This window comes from Callithrix jacchus, chromosome X (assembly GCF_049354715.1).
Source record: "Callithrix jacchus isolate 240 chromosome X, calJac240_pri, whole genome shotgun sequence".
Lineage (NCBI taxonomy): Eukaryota > Metazoa > Chordata > Mammalia > Primates > Cebidae > Callithrix > Callithrix jacchus.
Window position 1 is genome coordinate 20,081,428 of NC_133524.1, and position 18,350 is coordinate 20,099,777.

At 43.5% G+C, this 18,350-nt stretch overlaps 1 protein-coding gene and 1 pseudogene across 18 annotated transcripts in view; one reads left to right on the forward strand and one right to left on the reverse strand.

Annotated features, from left to right (window-relative positions):
* The window catches only part of SH3KBP1 (SH3 domain containing kinase binding protein 1), a 385,481-nt gene that overhangs the window by 67,112 nt on the left and 300,019 nt on the right, over window positions 1–18,350 (reverse strand). For all 18 annotated transcript variants that reach the window (XM_078364233.1, XM_054251116.2, XM_078364234.1 and 15 more), the window contains one exon: window positions 13,732–13,839. In XM_078364233.1, coding sequence (XP_078220359.1) covers window positions 13,732–13,839 — 108 coding nt within the window. The remainder of the gene's footprint in view (window positions 1–13,731; window positions 13,840–18,350) is intronic.
* On the forward strand, window positions 11,300–13,296 carry LOC103790195 (proteasome activator complex subunit 2 pseudogene; annotated as a pseudogene).

An 18,350-nucleotide genomic window follows, 5' to 3' on the forward strand; every position in this document is an offset into this window, starting at 1 on the left:
GGGGAGGGTTTGAGCAGAAGATCCACATCACTGCCGACACTTCTCATCCTCTCTGGGCATCATATAGTTGTGGTTTTTAAAAAGCTCCATGGAGTCTCTTCTGCTCTCTGAAAATGTATTACTGTGACATTACTATTACCATAGGGACTAGCCAAAGCACTTGCCCATCACCAGCCCTAACCCATCAGTGCCCGATGCAGCACTGTGACAAGGAAAGAAATGGTATTAAATAAAACCCAGAGAATATTAGGGGGCATCATAGCATGTAGGCTCTGGATTCAATAACATATCAGCTTTGTTTTTTACCAGCTGGGTGATTCAAGCCAAGTTATTGCATTAGGTATGGGCTAGGGATGGGGGAGTTCAGAACTTTACTGTCATTATAAATCCTGGCTCTTTCCACTATTACCCACGGACATGGGGCAAGTGACCTCACCGAGCTGAACTTTCTCATCTCTAATTGGTGATATTATGACCTCCCTCTTAGGAGAATTTAAATTCATAAGCAGAAGTCAGTAAGCACTGATTTGTTTAATCTGTGAATTATGATACCCATTCTGCAGATGAAATAATTGAGGCTTCCAGAGATGAAGTCATTTCTTGAGGTCACCAGACTAGTAAAAGGGGTTAGCGGGGTGGGGCATGGCTAGGCATCAAGCCCAGGGCTGTCTGATCCACAGGCGTACTCTTAGCCACCATGAAGAGTCCATCTTGTCAGAAAATATCCACATGACAAATCATCACACAGCCATGAAACCACACACAAGGAGTTTAAAAAAGCACAGGGGACTGTGTTGTGTTAAAGCTGAAAAAAAGGGTATCAAATTGCAGCTACAGTATGAGCTCAACTAGGCTGCAACATACACAGAAAGAGAGGAAAGAAATTTAAAGCCGTGATCTCAGATTCTGGGTGCATACATGTGCGTGTGTGCGTGTCATTCTTAATGTTTTTTCTGTATTGTCTCTATGAGTACAGAGAAATATACTTTATTAAAATAAAGAAAGCAAGCTGCTCTAAGGACCACCAGCCCTTACACACAGGCGCTCCATGGGATAGATGTGTTTCTGCCTCATGGTCTCACATTATTCTTTCCCCTTTTGCCAGCCTCTTCTAGCTCTCCACTCTTTTTCTTCCTCCCTTCTCTGTCATTGTGTTAATAAGACTGGGGACAGATGTGTGTTTACCTAACAAAAGGATCAGTGAGGTTCTGCTAGTTAACCTTCCTTTACCTCGAAATCAGAGTTCAGGCATATCTCGGAGATATTGCAAACTTGGTTTTAGACTACTGCAATAAAGTGAATCACAGGAATATTTTGGTTTCCCAGTGCATATAATAGTTATGTTTATGCTCTGCTGTAGTCTATGCAGTGTATAATAGCAGTATGTCTAAAAAAGCAATGTTCGTACTTTAAAAATACTTCACTGCTAGAAAAAACTAATGATCATCTGAGCCTTCAGCAAGTTGTAAACTTCGTACTTGGGAGGGTCTTGCCTCAATGTTGACAACAGCGACTGATCGGGGTGAGGGTGGCTGAAGGTTGGGGTAACTGTAGCAATTCCTTAAAATAAGACAACAATGAAGTTTGCCACATCAATTGATTTCCTTTCATGAAAAATTTTTCTGTATCATGCGATGCTGTTTGATAGCATTTTGGTCAGAGTAGAACATCTTTCAATACTGGAGTCAATCCTCTCAAATCCTGCCACTGCTTTATCAACTAAGCATATGTAATATTCTAAATCCTTTGTTGTCATTTCAACAATGTTCACAGCATCTTCACCAGGAGTACATTCCATCTCAAGAAACCACTTTCTCTGCTCATCCATAAGAAGTAACTCTTTATCCATTCAAGGTTGATCATGAGATTGCAGCAATTCAGTCACATCTTCAGGCTCCACTTCCAATTCTAGTTCTCTTGCTATTTCCGCTACATCTGCAGTTACTTCCTTCACTGAAGTCTTGAACACCTCAAAGTCATCCATGAGGGTTGGAATCAACTTCTTCCAAATCCCTGTTAATGTTGATATTTTGAACTCCTCCCATGAATCACAAATGTTCTTACTCGCATCTAGAATGGTAAGCCCTTTCCAGAATTGACTTTCCCTAGATCCATTAGAGGAATCACTATTGATGGTAGCTATAGCCTTACAAAATGTATTTCTTAAATAATATTTGGAATGACTCTGATCCATGGGCTGCAGAATGGATGTTGTATTAGCAGGCATGAAAATGGCATTGATCTCCTTATACATCCCCATCAGAGCTCTTGGGTCACCAGGTGCACTGTCAATGAGCAGTAATATTTTGAAAGGAATCTTGTTTTCCAAGTGGTAGGTCTCAACAGTGGGCTTAAAATATTTAGTAAGCCATGCTGTAAACAAATGTGCTATCAGCTAGGCTTTGTTTTTCCATCTATAGAACAGAGTCAGATAGATTTAGCATAATTCTTTCTTTTTGTTTTGTTTTTGATACAGGGTCTCACTATGTCACCCACACTGGATTGCAGTGTTGCAGTGGTATGATCACAGCTCACTGCAGCCTTGACCTCCCAGGCTCAAGAGATCCTCTCACTTCAGCCTCCCAAGAAGCTGAGGCCACAGGTAAACACCACCACAACTGGCTAATTTTGTTAATTATTTGTAGAGATGGAGTTTTGCTATGCTGCCCAGGCTGGTCTGAAATTCCTTGGCTCAAGTGATCCTCCTGCCTCAGCCTCCCCATCCTGGGATTCAGGCGTGTGCTGCTGTGTCTGGCAGCATAACTCTTAAGTGTCCCAGGATTTTCAGAATGGTAAATGAGCATGGGCTTTAACTTACAGTCACCAGCTGCATTAGCCCCTACCATGAGAGTCAGCCTGTCCTTTGAAGCTTTGAGGCCAGGTACCAACTTTTCTAGCTATGAAAGTCCTAGATGATATCTTCTTCCAATAGAAGGCTGTTTCATCAACTGAAAATCTGCTGTCTAGCGTAGCTACCCTTAACTAAGCTCAATCTTCTGGGTAACGTGCTGCAGTGTCTCCATCAGCACTTATTGCTTCACCTTGCACTTCTTTCTATGTTATGGAGATGGCATCTTTCCTTAAACCCCAATAACCAACCTCTGCTGACTTCCAACTTTTCTTCTGCAGCTTCCTCACCTCTCCCAAGCTTCAAAGACTTGAACAGAGTTAGGGCCTTGCTCTGGATTAGACCTTGGCTTAAGGAAGTGTTGTGGCTGGTTTGATCTTCTATTCAGACCACTCAAACTTTCTCCATATTATCAATAAGGCTGTTTTTATTTATTTATTTTTAGAGATAGAGTCTCACTATGTTGCCCAGGCTGGTCTTGAACTCCTGAGCTCAAGTGATCCTCCCATCTTGGCCTCCCAAAGTGCTGGGATTGCAGGCATAAGCCACCATGCCTGGCAATAAGGTTGTTTTACCTTCTCATCATTCATGTGTTTACTGGAGTAGCACTTTTAATTTACTTCACAAATTTTTCCTTTGCATTCACAGCTTGTCTGTTTAGTGCAAGAGGCCTAGCTTTTGACCTGTCTCAGCTTTCAACATGCCTTCTTCACTAAGCTTGATCATTTCTAGCTTTTGATTTAAACTGAGAGATGTGTGGCTCTTCCTTTCACCTGAACACTTAGAGGCTATCATAGGGCTGTTAGTTTGCCTCATTTCAACATTGTTGTGTCACAGGAAATAGGGAGGCCCAAGGAGAGGGAGAGAGGTAGGGAATCACTCCATCACTCAATAGAGTAGTCAGAATACACACAACATTGATCAATTAAGTTTGCCATCTTCTATGGGCACAGTTTATGGTGCCTCAAAACAATTACAATAGTAATGTCAAAGATCACTGATCACAGATTACCCACAACAGATACAAAAATAATGAAAAAGTTTGAAATGTCGTGAGAATTACCAAAATATAACAGAGACACGAAATGTGCACATGCTGTTGGAAAATGGTGCCAGTAGATCTGCTCCACACAGGGTTACCACAACCATTCAATTTGTAAAAAAAATGTAATATCTGAAACACAATAAAGGAAAGCACAGAAGAATCAAGTATGCCTGTCATTTCTTATACACAAAACTGCCAACAACCTGTGGCCTTATTCTTCTCAGCCAAGTCCCAGTGATGCCTACCCCTGGACATCTTCCTCACTCCTTGCTAGTCTGAACATGTCTATAATCAATTTCATATGAGCCTCCTTTCACCGAGGCCATTACCCCAGCAACCTTGCCTCAAACCACAGGGCCCCAAATTTAAAAACTACAATTACAAGTCATCGTATTTTCCAAGATTATTGGTCAAAGAAAAAATCCCTTACTGTTGTGTCACATTTGGCATGTAGCAGACACATGAAATGTGACACAGCAGAGCAGAGGGGCACTGGGGGAGGGAGAGGGGAAAATGTTACACTAATAGTATATGAAAAGTGTGGTTACAGCAAGTATGTGTGTGAATGTGGCAAAGGACAGAGAGAGAAGTGTGAAGTTTTGTTCGGAAACCCGGCAGTTGCAGAGGCAGTTGGGGGCACAGTTTTGAAAGGAAGGAACAGTTTGTGAGCTGTCTGTCTCGCATCTACCACTCTTGATCAACGTTGGCCAGGTGCCTGCTTTGCTTACTAGCAGAGGGTGTTTATAAGTTTTCCTCTTTTTTAATTCTTTACTGACTTCACTTTCTCTGGTTCCATCAAACTTAGCCATCATGCTTTTTCAGAGGAGAAAAGATGCCATATTTTCAAACAGGATATCTCTAAGGTAATTCTAAATAAAAATCAGGGCCAGGGTTCCATGCAGCTCTGGACAGCCCTCCTCCCCTAAATGATTCATAAAGTATTGCACATGGGCCTACAACGTTTTTTAAAAAATGCAACAGGCCTGGCACTTTGGGAGACAGGCAGGCAGACTGCCTGAGCTCAGGAGTTCAAGACCAGCCTGGGCAACATGGTGAAACCCCATCTCTACAAAAAATACAAAAAAATTAGTAGGGCATGGTGGCACATGGCTACTTGGGAGGCTGAGGCAGGAGGGTCACCTGAGCCTGGGAGGCAGAGGCTGCAGTGAGCTGAGATCGTGCCACTGCATTCCAGCCTGAGCAACAGAGGGAAACCCTGTCTCCATAAGAAAAATAAATAAAATTTAAAAAAAATTTTTTAATGCAACAGGAAGGTGGCAGTGTGAAATGAGACGGCAGAATGGGTGATTCTCCAACAAAAAGTGACAGTAGAAAATTCATCACATGAGTTCACTATTCTCAAATAAAAAGGCATGAGGAGATCACTTAGTTGATTTCCCTCCAAACATCCAATTGTGACTGGATAAAGAAAATGGGGCTGGGGTCCTCTGGGCTAAGTACTAGGTCAAGGTTTCTTGTGTGGAGTTTAACAGTAATAAGATATTAACCAGCTCCTATAGGTGCACATACTAAAACATCCTTTCAACTCAGGCAAGTATTTGAGTCCTGAGTTTTTAGAGGTACTTGTTCTATTTATTCTCTTTACCCCTTCCTCCACAGTGAAGGTAAAATGCTCCAGCTCCAACCTCAGGTGGCTTCAGCCTGCTCAACTTGCAGTTAAGTGCTAAAAAAACAGTGGATGTTAAGAGCTGCAAGTGATCACAGGAGTCCCCCATACAGCTGAGATCACTGAGGCCCAGAAAGGCTTTTTCAACAGCTAGTTGGTAGCCAGAAGGCCCAGAACTCAATGTTTCTCAATGTCCAGACTATGGGAATTCATTTCACAAGAGCCAAAATGAATATAATGATAACAAAATCAATGAACCCACATTTTCTGATTTCTGGGAGAGCTGAATGCCTTCCACGGTCTTCATACATGGAGGGAGCATAGGCCTAAGTGCATGTGTGTCCATGTCCGCCTGTGTGTGGGGTTGTTGGCTTGGACCAAGACATGCAGATACCATCCTTCAAGGATATATTAGCTAGATTTGATTTTTGCCTTTACACTACCAGGAAGGAAATATATGAACATTCTGAAACAAGAATAGCAGGAAGACAAGCTTTGTTTCCTGTGAAGAATTTCAGAACTGACTCTGTCCCTTGTTTGGTAAGACTGGCCCTTCCCAAGCAAAAGGGCTCATCTGTTCCCCTGGCAGGAATTTGGTTTGTTCCTTTGCCTCTTGAGCTGGATTGCCTTCAGAGCTCTGGCCCCAGAGATGTGATTTGTTTAAAAACAAAAAAACAAAAAAAAAACAGAAGTATACCCTGATGGCTGGGTACCCTTTAGAGGGACTTTGTTAGAGGAGTATTGTGAGGTTCTGGAAGTAAGTCTCAGCTTGATTTTAAGCAATTCTGGACTTTGGAAGACCTCCACCACATATCCTGCTAAGTTCTCTGAAGGTGTGTGTGTCTGTGTGTGTGTATGTGTGTGTGTGTGGCTGGAGAGGGGACACAAATGGACAGCTCCTGATTAGGGCACCCCCTTGCAGCTCTAGAAACACATGGGGACCTCCACTCTGCCTTTTTCTCCCCTGCCCCTGGAGGCCCAGCTACACCTTTGAAATGTGCAGCTGAAGCCATGCTCTAGGTGATGACAGTGTCTATAACTGCACCTTTGTAACCTATAGAGTCCCCAGCAACTGCCTGCCCTGTAACCCGCACTGGAGATACCCAGGGACCTGGGAACCCACTCTTGGAAGAGTCTTTCTCTAGTTTCCTCCCTCAGCCTCTGGCCTACATCCATCATCTCCCATTTAGACTAATGGCCTACTGGGTGGTCAGCCAGGCCTTGGCATTTGGCTTCTCCCTAAGATGCTCTCGCAGTTCACCCCTTTGGCTTACCCCTTTGCTCAATCTGCCCCACCCTGAAAGTGATGTCTCGATTCCATGCCCAGATCCCATGATCAAATGGAAGGATCTGGGCCTCCCTTGCTCTGGGCAGGGTAATCTGACAGGAGGCCAGCTCCCCTCCACTCTTCCTCCTCTTTTGTACAAGAGAGAGCAGCTAGTAGGAGAGGAGGGCCAGGAAGAAGAGAAGGTACACTCTGGCACCAACCAACTAAAAGACCAGGGATTCTTCACCAGCAACCACGTACCATGCATGCTGTAAGGCGCCATGAAGGAGAAGCTTGGGACATGGGCTCTGCCTTCAAAGACTACAGGCTGTAAGTACGACTGGAGAAGGGAGAGAGAATACCATCCAGGTAGCTTCGAGAAAGTCCACTGGGGCTGAGTCAATAGGTCATACTTGGATGACATTAACTCCTTGACAAACTACATTTCTTTGCATGTGAAATCACCCATGAAACTAAATGTTCAAGACAGATAATGGTTAGGTAAATATTTTTCATAAGGCTGCTTATTAGTAGCACATATTTCTTTCTTTTGGAAGGCTAACAAATAGGGAAATAATTTATTGGACATCTTCAGAAACTAGAAAAATAACAGTTCTTATTACAGATGCCATGTTTTCAAATAAGGTGTCTTTTAAGATAATTCTAAATAGAAATCAGGACCAGGGCTAAAGGCTAAAGGACATGATGAAGAATAAAGAAAATATTGACTAAGAACAGATTTTAAGGACAGGGTTGTCAGAAGATGGAGGCCAAGTAAGGTAAGGGGCCTCCAAAGAACTTGGTATAGAGAAGATAGAGTTAAACCAGAAAAATTCAGCTACTGTGGGAATCGAGCAAGAGAATTCCTTTCTTGCAAAAGTTTGGAACCTGTAAAAGTTGTGCTAAAAAAAATCATAAGAGGCTAGGTTGGCACATAATTACAATGGAGAAAGTGGGAAATCTAACTGCTTGCATCACAACGTGTCTGGAGATTAATGTGAACAGGAAAGGTCCAGTCAGTCATGAAAACAGACAAATGGAGACCGAAGACAATGGTGCAGTGCTCTTGCAAGCGTCATCGAGGCTTAGCTGACTTCAACACATGGCTCCCTTGGCAGACCTTTGCCTTTGGTGTCTGAGGCAGTCTCAAGTGATACCCACCAGAGCCTTGGTAAGAACAACAAACTCCTCTTGTTTTGATTCCTTGCCCTCCTGGCAAGCACTGGATAAATGTGGCTTCTGGTGGAACCTGGCTTCTAAGGGATCAGGCCCATAGGGGACAAAATGACTGGGGCAGGCAGACCCCTGCGTTCCAGACTGGCTGACATCTGAGTTCCCGTTGCGATGAGTAAACTGGCTGCCTGCTACCTGATTAAGTCTCTTGTGACTAGGCAAAGGCGAGCCTGCATCATAGTCACAGGGACATCTTCGAGGGCAGGTTTCTGAGCCCCTAAGGCTGAGCCTCCACTGAGGAGCATTCACTAGGGAAACACCTATGGGAATCTTAGCAACGCCTTCATTCTTGACTTGCACTAACTCAAAAGAGCCCTCCAAATAAATGCGTGGTAGATTAGTAATATCTTCTGGTGATATGAACAGTTTTTCTTAGAAGAACTGGAGCCTGAGATTTATTCTTTTTCTTTGAGACAGGGTCTCGCTCTGTTGCCCAGCCTTGAGTACACTGGCATGATCACAGCTCACTGCAGCCTCAAACTCCTGGGCCCAAATGATCTTCCCACCTCAGCCTCCTGAATAGCTGGGACCCCAGGGATGTACCACCATGCCCAGCTAATTTTTCTTATTTTTGTAGAGATGAGGTCTTGCTATGTAGCCCAGGTTGGTCTCAAACTCCTGGGCTCAAGCAGTCCTCCCACCTGGCCTCCCAAAGCGCTGGGATTACAGGCATGAACCACCACACCCAGCCACTTTCTTAACACTATCTTTCAAAATACCTATTCTAATTTTGTTCTTTTGTTAATGACAATGAGCAGCTGTTTCTGCAGTTTTTGAGAGTCTAAGTTCCGAGTTAGCCTTCTGTAACAATGATACAGCACACATATTGCTTCATTAAAGCTCTCAGAGTATTTAATCTTTCTGTTCTGGTATTCAATTTTACTGTCAAGGCCTAAAATAAACAGACAGCCATTGAATCTAGGTTCTCTTATAAATAGCTTACATAATTGCTCTAAAACATGCACCAAGAGATCAACAGATGCTCTTCTGGAATATCTTGAGGAAAAACCCCAAAGCATTTGTCACCCTGGTGAGGAAGAATCCACTAAGCATTCTCCAAAAGAAAGATGGCCAGGAGTTCTAAAAGGCCTTATAGTAACCACCTGAATTCATACCCCAGAAGAAAATATGCCAGCCTCATCAGAATGCTCTGGTGATACCTACAGAGTCAAGAGGCCTGCTGTTGAATAAATGTCATTTGCTTCTGTCTACCCTAATCATCACAGATCGTCCTCTTTTCTGGGTGAATGATTGTAACCCCAGTCACTGGCAAGACAAGATGACATCTGCTGAAACCAGTGGCAGAATGTTTCAAATTCTGTCATTCACATAGTTCCTCCATGTTAATGATTCTAATCATCTTCACACCCTCAACTCAGCAAATGACAGCCCCATCTCGTCACATTGCCACCAGTACTCTGGGTGCAGCAATAAAGGCTGGTGTAACAACCAATGTGAACATGGTTGGCTGGTTTTTATAGGCCAGAGGGGATGGAAAAGGATGCTATATTTTGAATTTTCTAGAAGTTAAATGTTACATTATACAATCACTTTTTAGCTATAGATACTACTTTGTCTGACAGGTATGACTATTGTTTCCCTTAAATTGGGTTTTCTGCTTCGTAGGAACGAGGTTAAAAGACCTATCAAAGAGATGGTGGCTGCTTGTCTGGGATTGGAGAGATGCCCATGGGGAGTGTGCATGTCCCAAAGAGCATGCCATGCCCAGTCCACTCATCACTGACAACTTCACTCTCCTGGTGGAAGTGCTTCCCTTAATAGCTTATGTAACACAGAGCTTCTAGAAAAGTACACTATGGAGTAGCTCTCACCTGAGTGAATTTACTGTCCCCCTAACATGACTGGAAATTAGAAGGCATGCTTTACCCATTTGTTAAAAGAAAGATCTAGATTTTACCCTGCCTTCAAAACCTTACTGGCCATCACCACAAAAATGATAACGATGTGAGGTAATGCATATGGTAATTAGCTAGATTCAGTCATTCCACAATGCATATATACTTCAAAGCATCATGTTGTACACATTAAATACAAATAATTTTATCTGTCAATTAAAAAACATACTGCCTCAATTATAACCAATAAGGTGGCAAATGTCTAGTAGGATGGTATAGTTGTTAAGATTCCTTGGTTGCAGGGAGAGGAGTTACCACGGAGGTCTTGGTACCTGAGTGTTTCAGGATGTGCCTAGCTTTACTAGCCTCACAGAGATAGGGAAGAACAGAAGTACAGGCAGACTAGACAGCCCCCTTGCCTCTACTCACTTGGAGAGGCCTATATCAGGTATCGTTTCAGAAGAGTTAGGCAAGTCTCCACAGCCCTAAATGCCAAACCTAACTGTCGAACTCTAAGCTCACAAGGATGGCACTCATGTGCATGCTTCACTTTCAATCAACCAGTGCAGTGGCCAGCCCTGAGAAAGGACTCAATAAATACTGAATGAGTGAATGAATGAGAATAAAACATTATGTCAGGCAGCAGATCCAGAGAAAAACATGAGAAATAACATAAAGATTATGCCATTCTGCACTCACATCTCTCTACCAATATATTTTCTAAGTTGCTAGATTTCTTTTTAATGGCCATTTATCAAAGTTTTTAGATGCATTTGGATTCCCAGGGAAGCTTGCCAAGACACCAAGATAACTGTGTTGACTTGGTCAACTGGAGCAAAAAGAACCAGAGTCAGCCTTCTATCATTGCTTCACAGTTTCAGCTAGAGCCTTCCTACCTTCATGGTAAATAGTAATTATAGACTGGAATAATTAATCTGTGTGAGGCATTTACTCACTATCAGGCACCATGCTTAATAATTTATGTGCATCATCCCAGTAAATTTTCTCTCAACACTTTAACAAGGTAGGTACAATTATTCATATAATTTTATGGATGAGAATGCAGAGGCTTAGAGACATTCAGTGACTTGGCTTTGGCTACAGAACGAGTAAGTGACAGAGCTAGAATTCAAACTCATATCTATCTGATGCCACAGCCTAGGGTCACAACCACCATACTCTAATGTAATGTTTGCCAAACCGAATTCCTGTGTCTTACTATTTCAAAACACTTCATATGCAGTCATTACTAAGTGTTTAGTATCTGTTCTTCTCAGTGACTGATTTTGTCAAATGAAAATCCACTATTGCTATAGTCATCAGTAAAAACATTTCAAGTGATTTTGCTTGGTGGAAAATTTCCTTATTGAATGATGAGCTCTTCTCTGTTGTGTGAATTTATTTCCCTCCTAAAGTATGAGGGATGGGGGAGGAAACCAGAAGGTGGGCTGTCATCACTTAGACAGACACCTGCTTCTACGCCAGTGCTTTCTATACTGTAATATGCAAAAAGATCACCAGAGAACACTGTTAAAATGCAGATTCTGATGCAGCAGGTCTGTGGTGGGGTCTGAGCATTTCTAACAAGTTCTCAGGTGATGCTGCTATTGCTGATCCATGGATCTCACTTTAAGGATTGAGAATCTAGGAAACATTAGGAAGCAGAATACAGATTCTCTAAAACCCAAACTCAGACTCCAAGAGAGAATAACAGGTATGGAACAGAACATTCTATACTTAAACAACACAAGAAAGAAAGCAATCAAAAAGCTTATGAAGTGTGGCTAACTTAGCCTTCAAATCAACCTAATGGTCTATGGAGCATAATCTTGGCAGGTGCCAACACCATCGAGCTTCTTAAACAATTACATCCATTCATCAAAGCAGCACAAATCCCATTAAATGCTACTTTAGTATCCTTGGCAACCAATCCACCAGCATTGTAGCTATCCTTCCCACACCTCAGCCCTACTGGAATGGTGCCATGACAAGATCAGGCTCAGCATGGTCCAGTAATAGAGTCCTCATGGGCATAAAGTAGATGGAGGCTGGGAAGGGTGGGCAGAGGTCACGTGAAAACCTGGGCAAAGAACCCTGAAGATGGGATTGCTACCCTCTTATACTGGAAAGTGCTTTTAACTTCCTAACATTTCTTATTCAGCAGGGAAACAATACACCTGGAGTGAGGCAAACACAGATGGAGTGGCTGATTTAAACAATGGCATGGTCAAATGGGCTCCCACAACTAAAGAGAAACCATGGATGAGAGATGCGTATATACTCATATATGGGTATGTGTAGGTGTACTCACACATGTACACATATAGTATAGAAAGATTAGCAGGCCTCAGCCGGGCATGGTGGCTCACACCTGTAATCCCAGCACTTTGGGAGGCTGAGGTGGGTGGATCACAAGGTCAGGAATTTGAGACCAGCCTAACCAACATGGTAAAACCCCATCTCTGCTAAAAATAGAAAAATTAGCTGGGCATGGTGGCATGTGCCTGTAATCCCAGCTACCCAGGGGGCTGAGGCAGGAGAATAGCTTGAACCTGGGAGGCGAAGGTTGCAGTGAGCCAAGATCACACCATTACACTCCAGCCTGGGTGACAGAGTGAGACTATGTCTCAAAAAAAAGAGAGATCTAGCGACTTGAAGTAGCATAACCAAGCCATGTGGGGTGCACCTGAGCCGGGAGGTCCTCAAACAGGTAGAGGTCTTCAGGCAGAATCTTTTCCAGGAGGCTGAGGAATTCCTCCACAGATTCTTGCCACAGAAAATCATATACCTGAATCAGCTCTTGCAAGAGGACTCCCTCAATGTGGCTGACCTGACTTCCCTCCGAGCCACACTGGACATCCCCATCCCAGATCCTCCACCCAAGGATGATGAGATGGAAACAGATAAGCAGAAGAAGAAAGAAATCCCTAAGTGTGGATTTCTCCCTGAGAATGAGGTCCTGTCCCTCCTTGCCCTGGTTAAGTCAGAAGTCTGGACTCCCAAAGAGAAATGCATTCTGGTAATCACATGGATCCAGCACCTGATCCCCAAAATTGAAGACGGAAATGATTTTGGGGTAGCAATCCAGGAAAAGGTACTGGAGAGGGTGAATGCCGTCAAGACCAAAGTGGAAGCTTTCCAGACAACCATTTCCAAGTACTTCTCAGAACATGGGGATGTTGTGGCCAAGGCCTCCAAGGAGACTCATGTGATGGATTACTGGGCCTCAGTGCACGAGCGAGATGAGGCAGCCTATGGGGAGCTCAGGGCCATGGTGCTGGACCTGAAGGCCTTCTATGCTGAGCTTTATCATATCATAAGCAGTAACCCGGAGAAAACTGTCAACCCAAAGGGTGAAGAGAAGCCATCTATGTACTGAACCCAGGACGAGAAGGAAAATAAATGACCCAAATAAAAGAAAAAAAAAATTAGCAGGTCTCATCCTGCATCCTCAGCCTTACAAAGTGCTTTTCAGGCACTTCCACAACACTGGCTACTTTACCATCCCCAAGGATCACGCTATGCGGGATGCAGGCAGTCCACTTACCAAAAAGAGCACCCAAGGTTCTCACAGTTTATTTAGGTGCTGAAATGTGCCAGTGCTGCACTGAGTGTTTTACACGCACTATCTTATGTATGCAACAACCCCAGGGTAGAGATCACCATTGCTAGCTAACAGATGCATCCTACGATGAAACTTGTTACAGAGTATACAGCAGCCAAGGGCTCAGAATGTGGGTCTGCTGAATGTTCAAATGCCAGTGCTCTTCAAACTTCCCCCATCCCAAGTCCCATCATGGGAGCCACAATTCTGCCAGCATGGGGGGCACTGAAATCAAAGCCAGGGAGACTTACATTCCCCTCCTTTTCAAAGTCCGGTGGAAGTAACTTCACAAAGTTATCGGGGAACACGCCTCGTCTGCCGTTCAGCTCTCCTTCCCACCACCCTACGTCAATGCAGTCCTAGAAAACAGAAGAACAGAGAGTAAGAGATGCGGCAAGCCACCTCCAGAGGCTTCTAACACCCCCTTTCAAGATAATGGAGGCCCTCTACTGGAGTTCTGTGTTAATCAGACAATGGTTACCAAGTCAGCACAAACGCCAAAGTCAGAGGGGGAAACAAAAGCTTAAGTCTGCTTAGCATTGCTACCTGGAATACAAAAGCCAGTGTTGCTTTTAGATGCTCAGAATCAATAAGGTCTTCTTTCTTTCTTCTTCCTTCCTTCCTTTCTTTTTTTTTAAGACAGAGTCTCACTCTGTTGCCCACGCTGGAGTGCAGGGATGCAATCTTGGTTCACTGCAACCTCTGCCTCCTGGGTTCAAGTGATTCTTCCATCTCAGCCTCCCAGCGGCTGGGATTACAGGTGTGTGCTACCACACCTGGCTAATTTTTGTATTTTTTGGTAGAGACGGGGTTTCACCATGTTGGCCAGGCTGGTCTTGAACTCCTGACCCTCAAGTGATCAGCCTGCCTCGGCCTCCCAAAGTGCTGAGATAACAGGCATGAACCACTGTAGCCAGCCTTTCTTTTTTTCTTTAAGGATGAGAGAATATGTGTTTTCTTCATTTTAATTTTACTGAAATAAAAGCATTTTATTAACTGCAAACGTGGCTTAGAAAATATCACATGCACAAATGTCCTCTGTGATTAGCCTGTCACAAAGCTTGTCAAAATTAAAAAAGGCTTTTGCAACAGTCAGCCAACAGGAAGAAAAATCATACTTTATACAAGCTCATTAATACACTGCTCTTCTTCACCTTTTGCTTTGGATATTGATGGCACACAGTTCTCATCATGAAAAGCCCTTCCTCCACCTTACAGAATTAATATTGGCTTCCTAAATGAATGAAGAAGGCTCTTCATTCTTCTACAGTGAACTTGCTTCCCTTTGGATAACCTCTATTTTGTTCATTCACTCATCAAACATTTATCAAGCATCTACTTTGTGCTGGACATTGAGCCAGGTGCTAGAGAGGACAATGAGCAAAACTGGCAAGAGCCTGGTCTTTTTCATGAACCTAATGGGCTTGTGGTTCTCCTGGGCACACAACTTCATGCCACAAAACCATTTCTAGTTTTTCCCATTTTCAACTGGTTGGAAGCCCCATTTGCTGGAGTTTTACTGTATGTCTCACATTTGTCCTCTGGATCCAATTCCACTTCTGTCACCTGATCCAGTACTCACCCAGTCTACTGTAAACCTCCTCGCTTGAGCATTGTTTTCTGCCCAGGGGATGTATAATACACATACCACTGTCAATTACAAAATTCATTGAATAAAAACCCCATAATCAGTAAATTTCCATCCCACTTCAGGCATTCTGACCCTGCGCCTGCTTTTTGTCTTATAGCAGACTCCCGAGTCTTGTGATCAACAACTTCCAGCTAAAGCCCAAAATGAGCAAAGGCTTTCCAAAAAACAAACAAACAAACAAACAAACCTACTGGTAACAGAAAGAAAGCAAGAAGGTGATAGAGAAAGAAAGGAGATCGTGTTCAGGGCCCATGGTCTCCACGACACCAGTGGGAATTAGAAAAGGGCTCAAGTACCGAATGTGCAGCTGGCCCAAGGCCTTGCTGTAGGGCCCTGGGAGCGCCATGGCTTGTATGGCTCATTTGTACCTTGTTAGATCATACATTCCATCCAGGTGAGAAACACATCTGACTTTTCACCATTATACCCCCAGCCCTGTACACAATGCCTCATATAACAAGTATATGTAGAATCAGTGAAGACTCTTTCTAACCCTGAGAGTTCTGTGATCTCCTGCAATCCAACACTTGAATTACTGTAGAACAGGATGGCCTCTATCTGCCTGAACTCATGTGGATTCTCTATAAGTTAGCATAATGCCCACCTCAGGTGGGAAGTAACTCATCACCTCCTTCCACTGCCCCAATGGTATCTGTTACAAAGATAAGCTGACCCTTAGAAAAGTGCAGAGTTTGGAAATCAGTCCTTAGTTACAGACTATAAATTCTAGCCCCAACCAACACTAAAAAACAAAGACACTTGAAGTATCAAATTCAGATTTACCCAGAACAAAACAAGGGTTCAAAAGTCTTTCAACATCAGAGGATGCTTATCTTTCTGGAAAAATGACAATGAGAAGTCCAGGTAGATAGTCTGGTCCTGCCCATGTCACATCACCTGCTGAAGCACCGGTCTTCAAAGAAAGGATTTATGAACAGGAGTGGTAGCAGGATCTGGTGGCCCCTGAGGTTCTTCTGATCCTAGGATGTTACAAGTATCATCAATGACACCAGAAAAACTTTTGAAGAAAGCTAGGAGTAGAATTTCTTTTACCCTAATTCTTGGAATTAGGTTCCTTCAAAACTCAACTTGAAACTCACCTTTAGGAAACTGTGATGAATACTTTATCTTTTCTCTAATACTCAGTACAGTATTAATTTGTACTTAATGATATTCAGTTCAACAAACACCTATTAAATGCAAAATATATTTAAGCTCTGTAGGCACCAAACCTTAAACATGCAGATGCAGAGAACATGATCTCTAACTCCAGGGAGCTTAAAGATGTATGTGAAAGACAGACATACAATATTATGCAAGGTCCTTTGGGTAACAGGTATCAACTAAGTGTTCTAGTACCAAAAGAGGAGAGAACCATTAACCATTTCTGTAATAATGTGAAATCTTTTCATGTGTGAATGGTTTGCTTAGGTGAGGACTGGACTTCCTTCCACATTCATTTCAGATCATCTGATACAGAACTATGCTCACAAAAAGCATGCAAAAAAAACTTTCTTTTTTGGGGGAGACAGAGTCACACTCTCATTGTACAGGCTGGAGTGCAGTGGTGTGATCTTGTCTCACTGCAGCCTCGACTGCTTGGGCTCAAGCGATCCTCCCACCTCAGCCTCATGAGTAGCTGGGACTATAGGCATGTGCTACCATGCCTGGCTAATTTTTCATATTTTTAGCAGGGATGGGGTTTCACCATGTTGCTCAGGCTGGTCTTGAACTCCTGGGCTCAAGGGATCCACCCGCCTCTGCCTCTGCCTCCCAAAGTGCTGGGATAATAGGTGTGAGCCACTACACCTGGCTAAATTTTTTTTATTTTCAATAGAGACGAGGTTTCATCATGTTGGCCAGATTGGTCTCGAACTCTTGACCTCTGGTGATCTGCCCACCTCACTCTTCCTAAGTGCTGGGACTGCAGGTGTGAGCCACCGCGCCTGGCCTCAATTTATTTATTGAGAACATAAAATGGCTCTCAAACCTGGCTGCACATTTAGAATCACCTGGGAATTTCTAAAAAAAAAATGCCAGTGGCTGGGAGAGACTCCTAAAATGTGCAGGACAGGAGAGGAATCCAGGCAAGAAAAGAAAACCGTCAGGTCCTTGTGGGGATCCCAAGCTCAGAGTCTAGTGGGAAAGCAGACATAGTGAATCAGAATGGCACAGAAACACTGGCAGAAGTGCTAGGCTGGATTTATAAACAAGTGGGACCAAGAGAATCTGAGTAACCTGGAAGCAGAGAACGAGGGCAAGAACCAAAGCAATGAGGAAGGTCAAGGGCAGACTCACTGAGCATAAAGAAAGAGAACAGGGAGAGAGGACATCTGTGCTTATGGAAGAGAATATACAGGTATTAGAGCTTGGAACAAAACCCAGCCCTCCAACATCTACTGAACAGTGATATGAGGCATGAAGCAAGAGAGCACCCATGAGTGACAGGGGCAGAAAGGAGGGGCAGGTGGTCAACCACTTGTGAGGCCAGACTGCCATCAGGGCGGAAGCGGATGCCCCCAAGGAAGATGGTAGGAGTTGAGTGACAGCAGGATGGTGAGGCAGTAGCTGACCACCGAGGAGAGACAGTGTGGCCCAAGTACTATAATTTGTTTCCAAATCTTGGGTGGTATTAGTAAATTATACCAGGACCCCAGGCATAACCCTAGGCATAACAGTTACCTTCATGGAGTTTCAGAGTCGAATGAGAAAGGGCAGTGCAGGCGGGTGAGGAGACGAACTCTGAATTAGGTGGGAGGTGGAAATGAGAAAAGGAGCAGTATGTATGAATGAAGCTTCTAGAAAGTTGCTGTTTAGACATAAGGTCTATTGGCATGAACTCAGGGGAAAGTAGACCTAAACCCTTAGCAAGAATATGGAAAGAAATCATATTTCTGACACATAATGTTCATTCTTCCAAATTCAAGTCCTTAAAATGGCCAAAATGGTTTCTCTATGCCTCAATACCAGGCAGACATTAGGGTAACATATATTTTTTTCTATAAAATGCAAATAATGTTTTTCCTTTTAAGGAATCAATGAATAGAACATTAGGTGCTCTGTAGTCCAGCCTCTATATTCTGCTCCATCTCAGGCTATCTACTCTCTCCTAGCATACTGCTTATAACAGGGAACTCACTTTGTCACAAGGGAGCCATTCCTTATTTTGTCTGACATGTTCAAGTGGAACTCAGAGAGAGGTGGAACAGAGCAAGCACA